The sequence below is a fragment of the Rana temporaria genome, chromosome 1 (genome assembly GCF_905171775.1).
Source record: "Rana temporaria chromosome 1, aRanTem1.1, whole genome shotgun sequence".
Classification (NCBI taxonomy): Eukaryota; Metazoa; Chordata; class Amphibia; order Anura; family Ranidae; genus Rana; species Rana temporaria.
The window spans coordinates 377,651,993-377,669,224 of record NC_053489.1 but is presented as its reverse complement, the minus strand read 5'-3'; the positions used below and the strand labels follow the sequence as shown (position 1 = coordinate 377,669,224).

Below are 17,232 nucleotides of genomic sequence, written 5' to 3'. Positions count from 1 at the left end.
TAATTCGGATCCCAGGACCTTGGATGACTGGACCATCAGACGTTGCAAGCTGACTCACTGGTAGCAGAGGAGTGTCGGGAGAGCAGGACCTGGGCGAGCAAGGATCTCGTCACATTGGTTGGCAGCGGTGGGATTTGCTCTCCAGTTACTGGGACAACTCCAAACCACCACCATAAATGACCAGCTATGCAGCATGCAGGAGAGCCACGCTAAAAGACTTGCTTGAGAGCCGTGGAGGGACCGGTGGGAAGAACAAGGCCACCCTGATCATTGCGCTAGCCGAGATGGATCAGAGGGATGGTGATGCAGGACCCCGGTCAGTTGAAGACTTGTTCCAGCAGCGAGTTCAACAGCGGTTGGCATTATATGGTGCGAACCCATCAGAGACCGCCATACAGAATACCATTAGAGACCTCCAGCGGCAGGATGAGAGAGAACGAGAGCGACAACAGAGAGAACGAGAGCGGCAACAGGAGCTGAGAATTGCAGAAATACGGCGATCGGTGACAACGCCTAAAGAAGCAGCACCAAAGGAAAGAAGAGGAGAGGTGTCACGTACCTTACCAGAGGCCGAAGTGCTGAGAGGGCTTCCCTTGCGACTGAGTGCAGAACGCCCCCTGGAGGTGAGACAGGGGGTGCTGTGCCCGGAGATGCAGGGGTTGCCAGCTGCGACTTGCTGAGAAGGTGTAGAAGCTCAGCTATGCACCAGGATACGTAGTTAGGCAGGGGTACCACGGAAGTACCAGATGAGGTAGGTACGCAGGGAAACCCAGGGGCGGAGTCAGGAGCCAAGCCGGAAGTCATGCACAGGAAGCAGGATGTAGTTGGAGTAGGTCAGAAGGCAAGCCGAGGTCATACACTGGAACAATCAGGCAGGAACAGGATAAGGGTAATCCGAAAGACAAGCCGGGGTCATACACTGGAGAAGTCAGGTCAGGCAAGCCGGGTCGTCAACAGGTAAACAGGAACACAGGAACAAGGGCTCAGGAACACACAAAGGCTAACGATCATGCAGCAGTTGGTAACTGCTGCAGCAAGTCTTTAAATAGGGCACTGACGCCAGGAGTCCCGCCCGCATTGCGTGCGTACTGGCGCACACGCGTGCGCAGTGAAGAATACAGGATTTGCAGAGTTGTTGCCCGTTTGCGCGCGCATGCGCATTGCGCGCATTTGCGCGCGCATGCGCACTGCGCTTGCTTGTCCGTGAAGAGCACGTTTGACAGCTCTTCCACGGTTGGTTCCCTGACAAGAGGTACAGATACCAGTAACCATGGAAGAGGAATTCAGCAGGAGGTTGCGAGAGAAGCAGATACAGCGCAGAGGACCAGTATCAGAGGAGGTCCTGCTTGGATGGTCTGATTCGATCCGCTGCGAACTCTGGAAAGAAGCGCTAGCCCGTGAGCAGCGACACCAGGGAAAAGCTCTCCCCTCCATCCATGTAAGGTACTGGTCACAGTATGAAGTAAGAATGCTGTTATTAGGGGAACAACCGAAGCAGGAGTGGACAGCAGAGTTAAGCAGGCTGATCCGGGCAGAGATGTGGTTGGACGAGAGCTACAGAGCCCTCCGGTGGTATGTAGTCCAAGAGTGCCCGTGGTCAGCGGATGACAGCCCCACAGAAGGCTTTGGCTATGATGGCCTGGGATTGTTTTATTGGAGGATGTCCAGGGATCCCAACTTTGGGAGCGATCGGGAGTGGCGTTGGGAGGAAATAATGGAGCACAGAGAGCGAAGACTGAATGTCCCGGAAGTGCACTGGTTACAGGAAGATTTGGAATTCCTGGCCGCTCAGGAATGGGAACTGGAAATCGCCTACAAACAGCTGCTAGACTTCGCTCAGCAGCAGGGTGAGGTTCCCTTTACAGGGAACTTTGAGGAAATATCAGCTGACAGTGATGAAATCCTGGCTGAAGAATCGGCAATGTGGCAGAGTAACAGTGGGCTTTGCCAACCTGCCCCTGTAGCTATGGACCTGGAGGTCTTAGGGCGGATGCAGCAAGCGCTGACTGACCTTGATGATCCGGTTTCTGCATGGGATGATTTTGAATGGAGGATTGTGCCTGTCCAGCAGTATGCCAGTGAATCGGCAGTGGAAAATCTGGAGATGGCCATTCCCAAAGCTGAAGTGCAGAGCCGAGCTCTGCTAACCTCTGCTCAGTACCTATAGCATCTTCTGGGTTCCATGGACAGGAGATGGTGAACCTCTATCCCCAGACACTAGTTGTAGAGACAGGGGATTTGATAGACTTTTCTGCTGAGGAAGAACAACCTGGGGAGCCTCCAGCAGAAGTGCTGGCAACAGGGCGGAGTGCTAGCCATCTCTGCCCAGCACCGGGACCAACTGTGGAGTTCCAGGGAGCCGGGGCGGTTGGCCCCCCTCCCCAGCAACAAGCTGAGGTGGTAAAGCTCGTACTCCCAGCTGAATCACTGGCAGCAGGACAGGATGCTACTGGCGGCTACACCCCACTACAGCTTGAGCGGATATCGGTGGATGGGACTGTGGTCTCCACTCACAGCAGCCCAGCGGAAGAGCTGGCATCAGAGCAGAGTGCCCCGGGCCTCTGCTCTCAACTAACAGAAGAGGGGGTTCCTGTGGTAGTGGATGGGACTCCGATCTCCACGGACACAACCCCAGAACATGGTGCGGCACTGAGACAGGAGGATGTCGGCTTTGCTTTGCAAGCACCGGGGGATTTTTACCTAGCCTCAGTGGATGGGACTGCAGTCTCCACTGGTATACCCCAGGAATGGTGGCCAGTTGGCCCAGATTCCCAACGGCATGATGAACTGAGCCCAGCCACCCTGTCTTCTCTCCAGCGGCTGAAAGGACTCCAGGGAGAAGGGCCAGTCCAGGCCTCTCCCCAGCGGCAGGCGTGTTCTCTGAGAGAGGCAGAGATTGGCTGGGTGAGTAATGCTCTGTTTGGGACAAGTTATCTGGGGTACTGGGTGGGTACCGGAATTGGGGTCTCTCCCAGTGTTAGTCTCCTGCCAAAGGGGATGATGTGTGACAGACCTACCTGGGACAGGGGCTTTTGGAGAGGACTGAATGTGAGCCTCTTGCCATCCGATTATGGGCCAGGACCTCAAAACAGGAAGGCAGATGGGTCATCCCAGCAGACAGTCCTGGAACTTTAAGACTATTTTTCCAACATCCTCGAGTTGACCCGTTTGGGTCCCACTGCGGCTGTTGGACTGTTTCCCAGGGGAAGTAATGTCATGGACCTTGAGATATTAAAATGTTTCTACTTGACATCTGTTACACAGGAGAGGGACATTCAATGCAAGGCTTTTGAAATGCTAAGTGGAACCAGCTTAGGAAATACCTTTTATTGTGTTCTGCAGGTTAAGAGCGGGTGTCGGAGCCGGTCCGTCTGGCTATAATTGGGGATTGAAGGTTAATTGAATCTATTATGTATGTTTTAAGATGTATGTGTTTACGCTAAAGGACTTTGTATTGTTCTAAAGGTTAGAAGCCTGTCAGCTGTATTGAATTAGCATTCTATTGTCTAAAGCAATGTAACCTCTCAGAGGTAGTAATTAAGTAGACCGGGTTATTGTGTACATTGATTACCCCCTGGGGCTTCTGTCTCAATACACAAGTCTTTCTATCCAAGCTATTGGACCAATCCCTGTTGACAATTTCAAGTCCTCATTTGCATGGTCAAGGAGGACTTGAGTGAAGACTGGATATACTTTGCAATTGACCAATAGGAAAGCGGTTGTTGGGAGTGGGATGTTCCAAAATTCTGTATAAAAGTGTGATGTGTACTTGAAAATAAAGAGTCCTGTTGGAACTTACATACAGCCTGCCTGGTGTTTGTTCTTAATGGGTCCGAATGACACATAGCTGTAATTCGGATCCCGGAACCTTGGATGACTGGACCATCAGACGTTGCAATCTGCAAGCTGACTCACTGGTAGCAGAGGAGTGTCGGGAGAGCAGGACCTGGGCGAGCAAGGATCTCGTCACAGCTATTATTTTGGAAAAAAGTTTTAAGTCTGCGTTTAACAATGAAATAGGCCTGTAACTGCCACATTCAGCAGGGTCCTTCCCCTCTTTAGGAATCACAGTAATATGGGCAAGAAGTGCCTCCGGAGAGAATGCCACAGTACCTCCCAATGGATTGAAAAACTTTGCCATCTGTCCGTTTAATATCATGGAAAATTCCTTATAGTAACTTACCGAGAATCCGTCCGGACCTAGAGATTTCCCTAACTTCGCCTTCTTTAGGGTTTCCCCTACCTCTTCATTTACATATAGGGCTCTCTAACTTCTTTCGGGCTGGGGATGGCAATCTAGATATTCCTGCAATACTCCTCTATCTCCGACTGTGTATCAGCTTCTGATGGTAGATTATATAACGCCGAGTAATATTCCCCAAATGTTTGGGCTATCTCTCTAGGTTTTTTTAAGAGCTGTCCCTCTTTCCCTTTAATCTGCGGAACATATACTGATCTGCTCTTTTCCTTGAGTTTCCCTGCAAGTAATTTACTGCATTTATCCCCCAACTCGTAGTTAGCCTTCCTTCCTCTCTGTATGATCGCTTTGGCTTTGAACTGCATCATCTCTGATATCTGCCTCCTTAGTTGTCCTAACTCCCTCCCCACCTCAGATGTTTGTTTTTTTGTGTGTTGGAGTTCTAGTTTCTGAATTTCCTCTAATATCTCTCTAATCTGTTTATCCCGTTTTTTTTTCCAGGTATGACCCATGTTTTATCAGGATCCCCCTGATTACTGTCTTGTGGGCCTCCCACACCATACCTGGATTGCTCCCTGGTGTGTCATTGACCTGAAAGTATGCTGCAATCTCTTTAGCCACATTGTCTTTAACTTCTGGGTTTTGCAGCAGACTTTCATTCAAACGCCAAGTCCTGTCTTGGGCAAATACCTCATTAGAGAGGGAGAGACACAGACTGATCGGGGCATGGTCTGACCACGTTATATTCCAAATTGTTATCTCCGTTACTGAGGGATAAGAAACATATCTATACGAGTATATACTTGATGTGGATTAGAAAATAAAGTGTAGTCTTTTTCATCTACGTGTAGAATCCTCCACACATCCACTAATTGTACCTTGTGTAGTTTCTTTATTATCCCCCTTCTGATACTCCCTGGGATCGACGAGGCCCCTGAGGATGCATCTATTCTGGGATCTAGCCTGATATTAAAATCGCCTCCCAAAATGTATTTACCCTCTGAAAATTCAACCAATTCTGTAAGAGCTTTCTTAATATGTCTTGTTTAGTATTTGGTGCATACAGCGTAGCCAGGGTCACCTTGACCCCTCCTATACTACCTTTCAGGAAAAGGAACCTGCCATTGGAGTCCAGACGTTTGTCTTGTAAAGTCCAAGCCACTCGATTCGAAATCAAAATTGATACTCCCTTCGATTTCGCCTCCTGATTCATCGCATGGTACACGCATGGAAAGAATCTGTTCTGGAGAAATGGCAGGCTCCCTCCCCTAAAATGGGTTTCCTGGACAAAGGCCACATCCGTCCCCCAATTCCTTTAACATAATTTTCAGTTTTTCTGGAATATTCAGTCCTTTAGCATTCAGAGAAGTTACTTTCATTGTCCCCATCTCGAGAGTCAATGAGGGAAAGAGAAAGAGAGAGAGAGAAAAAAAACAAAAAAAAATAACCCCCCCATCCTCCCTTAGTCCCGTGTCTCGGTTTTATCTCTTCTTATCATGTTCCATTCATATATCCTTTGTGAGTTTGTGCAATTATAATTCATGCAACTCATACCGTCAGGTGGAGGGGCCGGGCAAAAAAAAATAAAAATTGGATGTTACCTCCCTAACCTCCTAGAAACGGGGGGGGAGGGGGGCGGGCGGAGCAAGAGGCAGGGGAAGAGGACCCCCCTAATCACCCTTCAAGGTCTCCCCCCATTCTTCAGTCTCTCTACTACTTCTATACGGCCTCATTTTCTTAACTTTGATAGTTGCTGCAGCCAATCTGGGACTTCTATTGGCTCTATTCCCATAAACTTAAACAGGCCGGGGAGGTCCTCAAACTGCTTAGGTCTTCTAACTGTTACAGATATTGGATACCCCCATCTATAGCTCCCCCCGACCCCTTTATTTTGTCCAACAATGGGCGCAACATGGCCTTCGTTGTAACGTGGCTCTCGATAAGTCCGGGAGGATTTTTATTTGTGCCCCCTCAAATACAACTTCCCCCGCCTCCCATTCGGCTCTGCTGACCATCTCTTTGTGGGCATATCTATGAAAGAATCCAATTATGTCTCTAGGCATATCCAAATTCGTTGAGCGGGGCCCAATGCTCTATGTAACCTTTCAAATTCAAACCCCTGGGGGGGCGGCAAAAAGCACCTGCTGGCTGCATATCCCATTTATGATTGAATGCAAGTTCTCCTTTTCCACCGTTTCGGGGACCCCTCTGAACCTTAAATTCCTGCGTCTGCTATGTTCCTCCATTTCTTCCAGCCTAAGCTGCATATAGTCAACCTGGGATATTTTTAACATATATGTCTGTTCTATAGCCGTGACCGGTGCATCCAATTTTGTCAACAACAGTTCATCTCTTTCCAACTTATCTGATATCTGCTGTACTTCTTCCCGTACGACCTCCAAGTCCTTGCGGTGGGATTCCTCCATGCATTTAACCAGTGTCTCCATATCTATCTTTGTAGGGAGAGCTTGCAACATAGCTTTCAAAACGCTCAGCTCGGTCTCATGGTCTCCCTGTGGGGACTGTGTCTGAGTCAGCTCTTTATCCTTCTGTTCCATCTGTGCCTTCTGACCTCCGCTCTCTCCCATTTCCCTTCCTCCTGTAAGCAGCATCTCTGTCCCCACTGACAAGGTTGAGGAGAGAGCGTCTACAGGCTTGAGTATTGCCCCGTACGTCACACTACCATGTGACCCAGGCTCGCGGTGTTTGCTCGTAGCCGACCGCGTCAATGGAAAGTACCGCTGGATCTCCGGCTGGGATGCATGAGTCGGCTTGGACGGGCCCGACAGTTTGGATAGCCGCGATCCCTGTGACGTCTCCCTCTGCGGCAGAGGCGTTGCTAGGGGGGTGCGGTCCGCCCCGGGTGACACCATCCCGATTTTTTTTTTTTTAGCTGACGTGGGAGGGGGGGGGCGGCTCCCCCCCCTGCGACTGCAGCGATGAGCGCCGCGGTACAAGAGGAGGGGGGGTTGCGGGGTGACACCGCAGCACCATCCATCCCCTCCTCTCACAGCCACGGGCTGTTAGCGGTGGTCGGCAGTCGGCACACATGCACAGCCCACTCCTCTCTGTTTGTGTGTACAGAGGGGGAGGGGCGAGGGAACCTTCTGTCCTTGTGCCGTGGCGCTGCCTGCGATGATCTGAGGTACTGAATGGGGAGGGGGGGTGTTTGCACCTGGGGGTATTTTACTGAAGGGGTGGGGATGTACTAAGGGGGTGTTTGCACTGAGGGGGTTTTCACTAAGGGGAGTTTGCACTGAGGGGGGGTTGTACTAAGGGGGGGGGTGTTTGCACTGGGGGTGTTTGCACTGGGGGGTTGCACCGAGGGGGGGGTGTCTGCACTAAAGGGGGGTCTGTGTAACATGCAGGGGTCCAGAGGTGCAGGTGGCTGTGTAATGTAAAAGGGGTGCAGTGATGCAGGGTGCTGTGTAATGTAAAGGGGTGCAGAGGGCTGTGTAGTGTAAAAGGGTCCAGAGGTGCAGGGGGCTGTGTAATGTAAAGGGGTCCAGTGATGCAGGGTGCTGTGTAATGTAAAGGGGTCCAGAGGTGCTGTGTAATGTAAAGGGGTCCAGAGGTGCAGGGGGCTATGTGATGTAAAGGGGTCCAGTGGTGCAGGGGCTGTGTAATTTTAAAGGGGTCCAGTGATGCAGGGTACTGTGTAATTTTAAAGGGGTCCAGTGATGCAGGGGGCTGTGTAATGTAAAGGGGTCCAGTGATGCAGGGGGCTGTGTAATGTAAAGGGGTCCAGTGATGCAGGGAGCTGTGTAATGTAAAGGGGTCCAGTGATGCAGGGGGCTGTGCAATGTAAAGTGGTCCAGAGGTGCAGTTGTGGAGAGGGGTACACAGTAGTAACAAAAAGATATTGAAGGATGCAAAGGTATGCAGGGGGCACAGTGTGGTGTTTTTACATTTTAACGTGTGGGGGGTGCCAGATATTGGATCCGCCCCGGGTGCCAAATGCTCTAGGTACGCCCCTGGCCTATAGGCTCCTGAGATGTGAATTCCGGTTCTGGAGAAAGAGAGGTGGGGGGAGGGGACAAAGAAAAATGGAGAGAAAGAAGGGATAGAACGAACAAGAAAGATGGATAGGGAGAGAGAGAGAAAAGGGGAAGAAAGGAGAACAGAGAGCAAACAGTAGGGTAAAAAATATTTGAAAAATATTATTTTTTTTTTTTTTTTTAATTGTCATTTTTTTGTTGTTTATAGCACAAAAAATAAAAACCGCAGAGGGTGATCAAATATCACCAAAATAAAGCTCTATTTGTGGGGAAAAAAGGACATCAATTTTATTTGGGTACAATGCCGCACGACCGCGCAATAGTCAGTTTAAGCGACACAGTGCCGTATTGCAAAAAATGGCCCGGTCATTAAGTAGACAAATCCTTCCGGTCCTTAAGTGGATGATCAGGGCTGGGCAAGGCAAGGCAAGTCTCTCTCATGTCTCATACAACTTGTGATGTGTGTTTGTACTTACAGTTTTGCTTCAGACTCCACCACCAGATGCGGGTTGTCACCTGCCACACATTGCGGATTTTCACTTGCCACATGTTGGGGATGGTCACTTACGTCACTTGCCACATGTTGGGGATGGTCACATGCGTCACCTGCCACACGTTGCGGGTTGTCATTTGCCACGTCAGAACAAACCCCCCTCCATTAGTACAGACCACCAGGACAAACCACCACCCCCTCCATTAGTGCAGACCCCCAGAACAAACCACCCCCCTCCATTAGTACAGACCCTCCCAGAACAAACCACCCCCCTCCATTAGTACACACTCCCCCATGACAAATCACCCCCCCTTCATTAGTACAGACCCCCCAGAACAAACCACCCCCCACCATTAGTACAGACCCCCCCAAGAACAAAGCCCCCTCCATTAGTACAGACCCCCCCCAGAAAAAACACCCCTTCTTTAGTACAGACCCCCCCATAACAAAGCCCCCCTCCATTAGTACAGCCCCCGGACAAACCACCCCCCTTCATTAGTACAGACCCCCCCAGAACAAACCCCCCCCCTCCTTTAGTACAGACCACCCAGAACAAAGCCCCCCTCCATTAGTACAGCCCCCCCGGACAAACCACCCCCCTCCATTAGTACAGTCCCCCCGGACAAACCACCCCCCTTCATTAGTACAGACCCCCCCAGAACAAACCCCCCTCCTTTAGTACAGACCCCCCCATTAGTACAGACCCCCCGAACAAACCCCCCCTCCTTTAGTACAGACCCCCCAGGACAAACCACCCCCCTCCATTTGTACAGACCCCCCACAAACCACCCCCTCCATTAGTGCAGACCCCCCTAGGAAAAGCACCCCCCCTCCATCATTAGTACAGACCCCCCCGTTGACAAACCACTCCCCCTCCATTAGTAGACACCCCCACTGGACAAACCACCCGTCTCCATTAGTACAGACCCCTTGACAAACCATCCCCCCCTCAATTAGTACAGATACCCCCTTGGACAAACCACCCCCCCTCCATTAGTACAGACCCCCCCAGAACAAACCACCCCCTTAGTGCAGACCCCCCCAAGGAAAACAGATGGACATCGACAGGAAACTCAAGTTGCTTGCGTCGGCTGTGGTGACCGGAGGAGAGAGCCGCCTACGGACAAGGAGAGGAGGAGGGAGGAGAGCACGCTGGCAGCCTGGAGCCGCGCTCCTCACAGGCAGCAGAGCGGGCGGGGGTATGCCACCCCCCTAAAAGTGCCGCCTGGTACTCATGGTACCACCCGGTCCCATCATAGGGCCGGCCCTGATTGACACATTAATTAGCGATCGCTCCAACACACAACCTTGTGTATGTTTAGACAACCAAGGAAAGAAGGCATATGAAGACTGAAATAAAATTACTAGGGAGTAGAGAAGACTTGCCTCCAAATAGTAGAATGTCACCAGGTAGAAAACTATCTCTGAAGTGTGACCCTGCTGCTACCTTCAGGAAGTGAACATGAGAAATTACCTTTAGGGGGGCCAACAGACTTAAAGTTTTTGTAAACTCAGCTGCCTTGTATGTAAATAAACAGTAGGGCAATCAGTGAAGTCACCACAATATGCATCTCCTTATCCACTTGCCACACAAGCCAATTCTGGCATTTCTCTCCTACATGTAAAAATCATATTTTTTGCTAGAAAATTACTCGGAACCCCCATATTTACTCCAATTTTGGTATCATGTGAAAGATGTTATGCCAAGAACACTTGTATTCCTATTACAAGGAACGTAAAGATCCCCTGGAATAGGGCATGACGGGACCTCTTTCTGAGAGATCTGGGGTCTATAAGTCTCCACATCTCTCCTCTATGCTGGTATGCCAGAAAGAAAAAAAGAAAGGCTACTAGACATACTCCATACCCAGTAGTGAGTACCTGAAGCAAGATTCTAGTGGGAGTGGTCTGCTGGCAATCCAGGGGAAACACAGGGTCCTCCAGCCATGCAGAAGGTGAAGTGCACTAATGCCTAAAAGCCTTTCTGGCAGAAGAGTTGGATGACAATGAAACATCTGAGGCAGACCATGCAGATGAGGGCAGCACTCATCACCATTCAACAAAGGAACCAGGGCACATTTTTATGTCACAATGTAGAGAATACGATTTCCTATCATCTGTGCCCAGTCTTGCCACACAGAGTTAATCCAGCGCTGAGCAATCCTCTTTTCATTGTTCAGTGGGATAAAACGGACTTTCCTCTAAAAAGCAAAGTCTGTTCCGCCTCCATGCTTTGAGTGACAGGTTATTTACATATCTCGTGCACTAGCCTGCAGACCATGCACAGTTTCTGTAAACAGTGTACAAATCACCCCCCCTCCCCTCTCCTCTCCTAATATGCCAGAATTGTCTACTTGTCCTGTGTTTTGATTAAATGTTTAGAAAACATGAGGTGTGACAAAGTTCAATGTCATGATGAAATGCTCCAGTGAACAGCCATCAGAATATACATAGACAAGTGATTAGGGGAGATAGTCCGAGCGTGAGTGATCTTCTAATTATTGTTATATTGCAATGTGTGTGTGTCACCTGATCACATATGCAAAATTCCTATATTACCAGGATGTGTTGTGAGGGGGAGGGTGGATTTTTCACTTTTAATACTTACACCCAGGCTGAATGAACTTAGGGCTGGTTCACATTAATGAGCTGTACGAGATCGCAAGTGATTCGCACTGCACTGCTGTTCAGATCACGTGCGATGTCTGTGCGATGCGATTTTAGCCATACAAACTGTATGGCTGAAATTGCATCTCATTTGGAACAAACTCGCACAGGACCCTTTCTTTGGTCCACACCAGAATCGCATTGGTTTTCACACCTATGCGATCCGATTCATGTCCTAACTGTCAGTTCGCAGTGCGATATGCGAGCTGAAATGGGGGTGTCATTACCATTGTATTACACTCCCCAGCATATGGCAGTGTGAACTGTCGTGCGAGTCGGGTGCGATGTGGGAACCCGCAGTGGATTTGCAGGGTTCCCGAATCGCACCAGTGTGAACCGAGCCTTGGTGGGAGCAGTCAGGTGACATTTGTAGGCTGCATGCTTTGAGGCTTGGTTCACACTGGTGCGATTCGGGAACCCTGCAAATCCACTGCGGGTTCCCACATCGCACCCAACTCGCACGACAGTTCACACTGCCATATGCGAAATGCTGGGGAGTGTCATACAATGGTAATGACACCCCCATTTCAGCTCGCATATCGCACTGCAAACTGACAGGACATGAATCGGATCGCATAGGTGTGATGCTTGTTTGGTCCGAATGTGATGCGATTTCAGCTATACAGTTTGTATGGCTGAAATCGCATCGCACAGACATCACATGTGATCTGAACAGCAGTGCGATGCGAATCACAGGAATGCGTAGGGTACAGAGGTGGGTAGTACATGCAGGATGGTGTCAGGATAGTGGACAGTGTCAGAATTTTTTTTTTTATTTTACAATTTAATATTTTTTGTTCCCAAAACTTTTTTTTGGGACCAATGGATTTTTTTCTTTTTATACATTTTTACAATAACATTTTTTTTTTCTTTTTACAATTTATTTTTGTACTATTGATGGGAGGGTGGGGTTTTATTTTTTAAATATATTTTTTCACAATGCTTTTTGGAAAGGGGTTGGGGGATGGGGCAGTGGTTGGTGTCAGTGGGGTAGTGAGCGGTGTCAGTGGGCAGTGTCAGTGGGGCAGTGGTTGGTGTCAGTGGGGTAGTGAGCGGTGTCAGTGGGCAGTGTCAGTGGGGTAGTGGGTGGTGTCAGTGGGGTAGTGGGTGGTGTCAGTGGGGTAGTGGTCGGTGTCAGTGGGGTAGTGGGTGGTGTCAGTGGGGTAGTGGTCGGTGTCAGTGGGGTAGTGGTCGGTGTCAGTGGACAATGTCAGTGGGGTAGTGGTCGGTGTCAGTGGACAATGTCAGTGGGGTAGTGGTCGGTGTCAGTGGACAATGTCAGTGGGGTAGTGGTCGGTGTCAGTGGACAATGTCAGTGGGGTAGTGGTCGGTGTCAGTGGACAATGTCAGTGGGGTAGTGGTCGGTGTCAGTGGACAATGTCAGTGGGGTAGTGGTCGGTGTCAGTGGACAATGTCAGTGGGGTAGTGGTCGGTGTCAGTGGACAATGTCAGTGGGGTAGTGGTCGGTGTCAGTGGACAATGTCAGTGGGGTAGTGGTCGGTGTCAGTGGACAATGTCAGTGGGGTAGTGGTCGGTGTCAGTGGACAATGTCAGTGGGGTAGTGGTCGGTGTCAGTGGACAATGTCAGTGGGGTAGTGGTCGGTGTCAGTGGACAATGTCAGTGGGGTAGTGGTCGGTGTCAGTGGGCAATGTCAGTGGGGTAGTTGTCGGTGTCAGTGGACAATGTCAGTGGGGTAGTGGTCGGTGTCAGTGGACAATGTCAGTGGGGTAGTGGTCGGTGTCAGTGGACAATGTCAGTGGGGTAGTGGTCGGTGTCAGTGGACAATGTCAGTGGGGTAGTGGTCGGTGTCAGTGGGGTAGTGGTCGGTGTCAGTGGACAATGTCAGTGGGGTAGTGGACGGTGTCAGTGGGGTAGTGGTCGGTGTCAGTGGGGTAGTGGTCGGTGTCAGTGGGGTAGTGGTCGGTGTCAGTGGGGTAGTGGTCGGTGTCAGTGGGGTAGTGGTCGGTGTCAGTGGGGTAGTGGTCGGTGTCAGTGGGGTAGTGGTCGGTGTCAGTGGGGTAGTGGTCGGTGTCAGTGGGGTAGTGGTCGGTGTCAGTGGGGTAGTGGTCGGTGTCAGTGGGGTAGTGGTCGGTGTCAGTGGGGTAGTGGTCGGTGTCAGTGGGGTAGTGGTCGGTGTCAGTGGGGTAGTGGTCGGTGTCAGTGGGGTAGTGGTCGGTGTCAGTGGGGTAGTGGTCGGTGTCAGTGGGGTAGTGGTCGGTGTCAGTGGGGTAGTGGTCGGTGTCAGTGGGGTAGTGGTCGGTGTCAGTGGGGTAGTGGTCGGTGTCAGTGGGGTAGTGGTCGGTGTCAGTGGGGTAGTGGTCGGTGTCAGTGGGGTAGTGGTCGGTGTCAGTGGGGTAGTGGTCGGTGTCAGTGGGGTAGTGGTCGGTGTCAGTGGGGTAGTGGTCGGTGTCAGTGGACAATGTCAGTGGGGTAGTGGTCGGTGTCAGTGGACAATGTCAGTGGGGTAGTGGTCGGTGTCAGTGGACAATGTCAGTGGGGTAGTGGACGGTGTCAGTGGGGTAGTGGACGGTGTCAGTGGGGTAGTGGTCGGTGTCAGTGGGGTAGTGGACGGTGTCAGTGGGGTAGTGGTCGGTGTCAGTGGACAATGTCAGTGGGGTAGTGGACGGTGTCAGTGGGGTAGTGGTCGGTGTCAGTGGGGTAGTGGTCGGTGCCAGTGGGGTAGTGGTCGGTGCCAGTGGGGTAGTGGTCGGTGCCAGTGGGGTAGTGGTCGGTGCCAGTGGGGTAGTGGTCGGTGTCAGTGGGGTAGTGGTCGGTGTCAGTGGGGTAGTGGTCGGTGTCAGTGGGGTAGTGGTCGGTGTCAGTGGGGTAGTGGTCGGTGTCAGTGGGGTAGTGGTCGGTGTCAGTGGGGTAGTGGTCGGTGTCAGTGGGGTAGTGGTCGGTGTCAGTGGGGTAGTGGTCGGTGTCAGTGGGGTAGTGGTCGGTGTCAGTGGGGTAGTGGTCGGTGTCAGTGGTCTTGGGGCTCTGGACCGTGTCAGTATGGGGGGGGGGGGGGAGCGGTTGTTGTGTTTTTTTTTTTTTTCTTTTTTTTTTTTTACAATTTTTTTTTTTTATCAGTCCTGTTGGGGGCGTTGGTGACATGTCAGGGGTCTAAACAGAGACCCCTGACATCTCCCATTTGATACAGAGAAAGGGACAGAGGACATTCATCATTCCCCAGTCCTTTTCTCTGCATTGAAGATGAATGGACAGAAGACAGCGTCTCCCTTCCATTCATACACTGAGCAGAGTAACACACAGGTTATTCTGCACAGTTATCACAGGACGCACAGCGATTGTTAACGAATGCTCTGTGTCCCGTCCAGAAAAGAAAGGAGCTGGTAATTGACATACCAGCTTCTTTCTCCGCACAGATCTACCCGCTCGCCCCCACCACCCCTCGCAGCCCTCGGGAGAGGAGAGAAATGGGAGGGAAGACCGCAGATGCGGAGGATGGAGGAGAAGGAAGACGGGGGGGGGGGGGGGATGTGAACATCAGGACGAGCAGGAAAAAGACACAGGGGGGGGTGTGGACACACGGAGAGGGGGGGTGCTGAAGAAGGACACCGAGGACAGTCAGGGATGATCGGTGCGAGGGGGGGGATAAGCTGTGAACACCGATCCCCCCCTGCATGGCTTTTCAGGTGAAAGCCACAGGAGGGAGAAAAGCAAATGATAGGGGAGGATCGGTGCTCACAGCTTTCCCTTCCCCCCCCGCACCGATCATCCCAGACTGTCACTGGATGTGTGTACAGCAATGACAGGGGGCCGTGAGCGCGCTCTGTTTTTAAAATGAATGCGCGTTGCCTCCTCTATGTACGCTCTGGCCAAGGGGAGTGTAGAGGTGGGCAGGGCATCTGCTGACATCATGACCCCGCCCACCAAGCGCCGATGACAGACCCACCCACTGCATCTGCTGTTTTTGGGGGGCTTTTAACTAAGAAACGGGACACATTTGACTGGCAAGGATACATGCAGGAGGCATGTATCGCCTTATAGATCAGCACTATGGCAGTAGTTTACAATTGATGAGAGTGGCTTTACATCCACTTTAAGCAATTGTGCAATATAGTCTAGGTCAGGGATATGCAATTAGCGGACCTCCAGATGTTGCCAAACTACAAGTCCCATGAGGCATAGCGAGACTGACAGCATCAAGCATGACACCCAGAGGCAGAGGCATGATGGGACTTGTAGTTTGGCAACAGCTGGAGGTCCGCTAATTGCATATCCCTGGTCTAGGTCAAGAGACTTCTTGTTCTGGGGAACCCACAAAGTTAGCTCAAAAAGGGAAGCAGCGAAAAGAGCAACCCATTCTCCAGGGGATTTCTTGGTCCATAAGAACCATGTGGATGTCTCGCCCCAAGGGCATGCTCCCAGGTACCAAATTGGAAGCTGAAGAGCAAGAACCAACAAGAGTAGCTGAGACATTGAACATTTATTCCCTCAACACCCCGCAAGCTGCTCAAGGGTAAGATAAGAATAAGCCCCTGAAAGCTAAAGAAGGGTCCCACTGCTCAGCCATTGCTGACAAATAGCTAACACTAGAGACTTAAGAGGTCTCACTGGCTCAAATCTTGTCTGCAAGGGTCCAAAAAGTTGACCCTCTTTAGGTGGTCTACCACTTCCACGTGTGATGCCACAAAAAGGAACTAGGATAATGAAAAGGTCCAGAGCTATGAGAAGTAGAGGGTACCTATGAGGGATCCTGAGGGGTGTTGAGGGCTACCAACCACCACAAATGGTTTAATAGCATCTGAAGGTGTAACTTTCTCATGAACAAAGAGTATAATCGTGGATGGGAGACAAGTTAGACGCCAAGCTCCCACTTTACAAAAGGGACTGATGAAGAAAATGCCAAACTGAATGGGTTAGCCAACAGGCAAAAAAAAGGGGTATGTTAAGCACTCAAATGCAAGGTGAGCAAACTATTCAAGAATCTGTTTGGATGTACATGGAACCACTCCCCACTTATAGAAGTAAAGGCACCCCTTCATGCAGAAGTCCTATCATAGGAATTAGCAGACCTCTGGGCTTGTGCCCTATGGCTCAAACTGAAGGTCTACAAGTACTTATTACCAAAGCAGATAACGGAAAAGGTTGGAGAATGATTGAGAAATTTAACCATCTCAGCTCTGGAAGGTTTTACCCCTTTCATTAGCAGACCATTTTTTGCTATTTAGCCCCCCCCCCTCCCCTTAAAAAAAAATAGTAATGGCAGCGATCAGCGACATAGTGGGGCTGTGATAGTGCAGTGGGCAAACTGACACCAACAGATCCTGACATCACCAGCGACACTAATACAGTGATCAATGCCAATACTATACACAGTCACTGTACTAATTGCTGGGAAGGGGTTAACATCCAGGGCAATCAAAGGGTTAACTGTGTGCATAAGTGTTAATGTGTGCTGCTTAATACAAAATCTATTTCTTTCTTTCTTTGCAGGGATTGTTCCCTTTGATTGCCAACACAGGGCTCTGGGCTATAATTAGACACAAATCAGCAGGTCCAGCCATGAGTCATTGGCCAGGACCTGCTGACAAAATCCCACTGCATCCAATTCACATCAGGAATTGGCACGGGGTGAGCAGGGGGTGCAGCCTAAACCCCAGGAAAGGCAATGAGCCTATGGGACATAACATAAAAGCAGCAAATACTGTAGTGCATTTTCATATACATTACTGTACCTCATAAATAATTTGTCCGGACGCCAAGCATTTTCTATCCCCAAATGCCAGCTGTAACAAGTGTAGGCTTACATCTTTTCCGCTAAAACAGAAAGTAAAAATTTTAAAAATACTTAGTATACTTTATAGCTGTCAATGCAAGTTAGGAGCAACTAAGAAATTCTAAAATAGATCACATTTGTAAGCAC

At 50.4% G+C, this 17,232-nt stretch overlaps 1 protein-coding gene across 1 annotated transcript in view; it reads right to left on the bottom strand.

Annotated features, from left to right (window-relative positions):
- Positions 1-17,232, bottom strand: part of LOC120928965 (protein ELYS-like) — a 192,765-nt gene that overhangs the window by 148,638 nt on the left and 26,895 nt on the right. Inside the window, 1 exon segment of the mRNA XM_040340111.1 lies at positions 17,045-17,126. Coding sequence (XP_040196045.1) covers positions 17,045-17,126 — 82 coding nt within the window.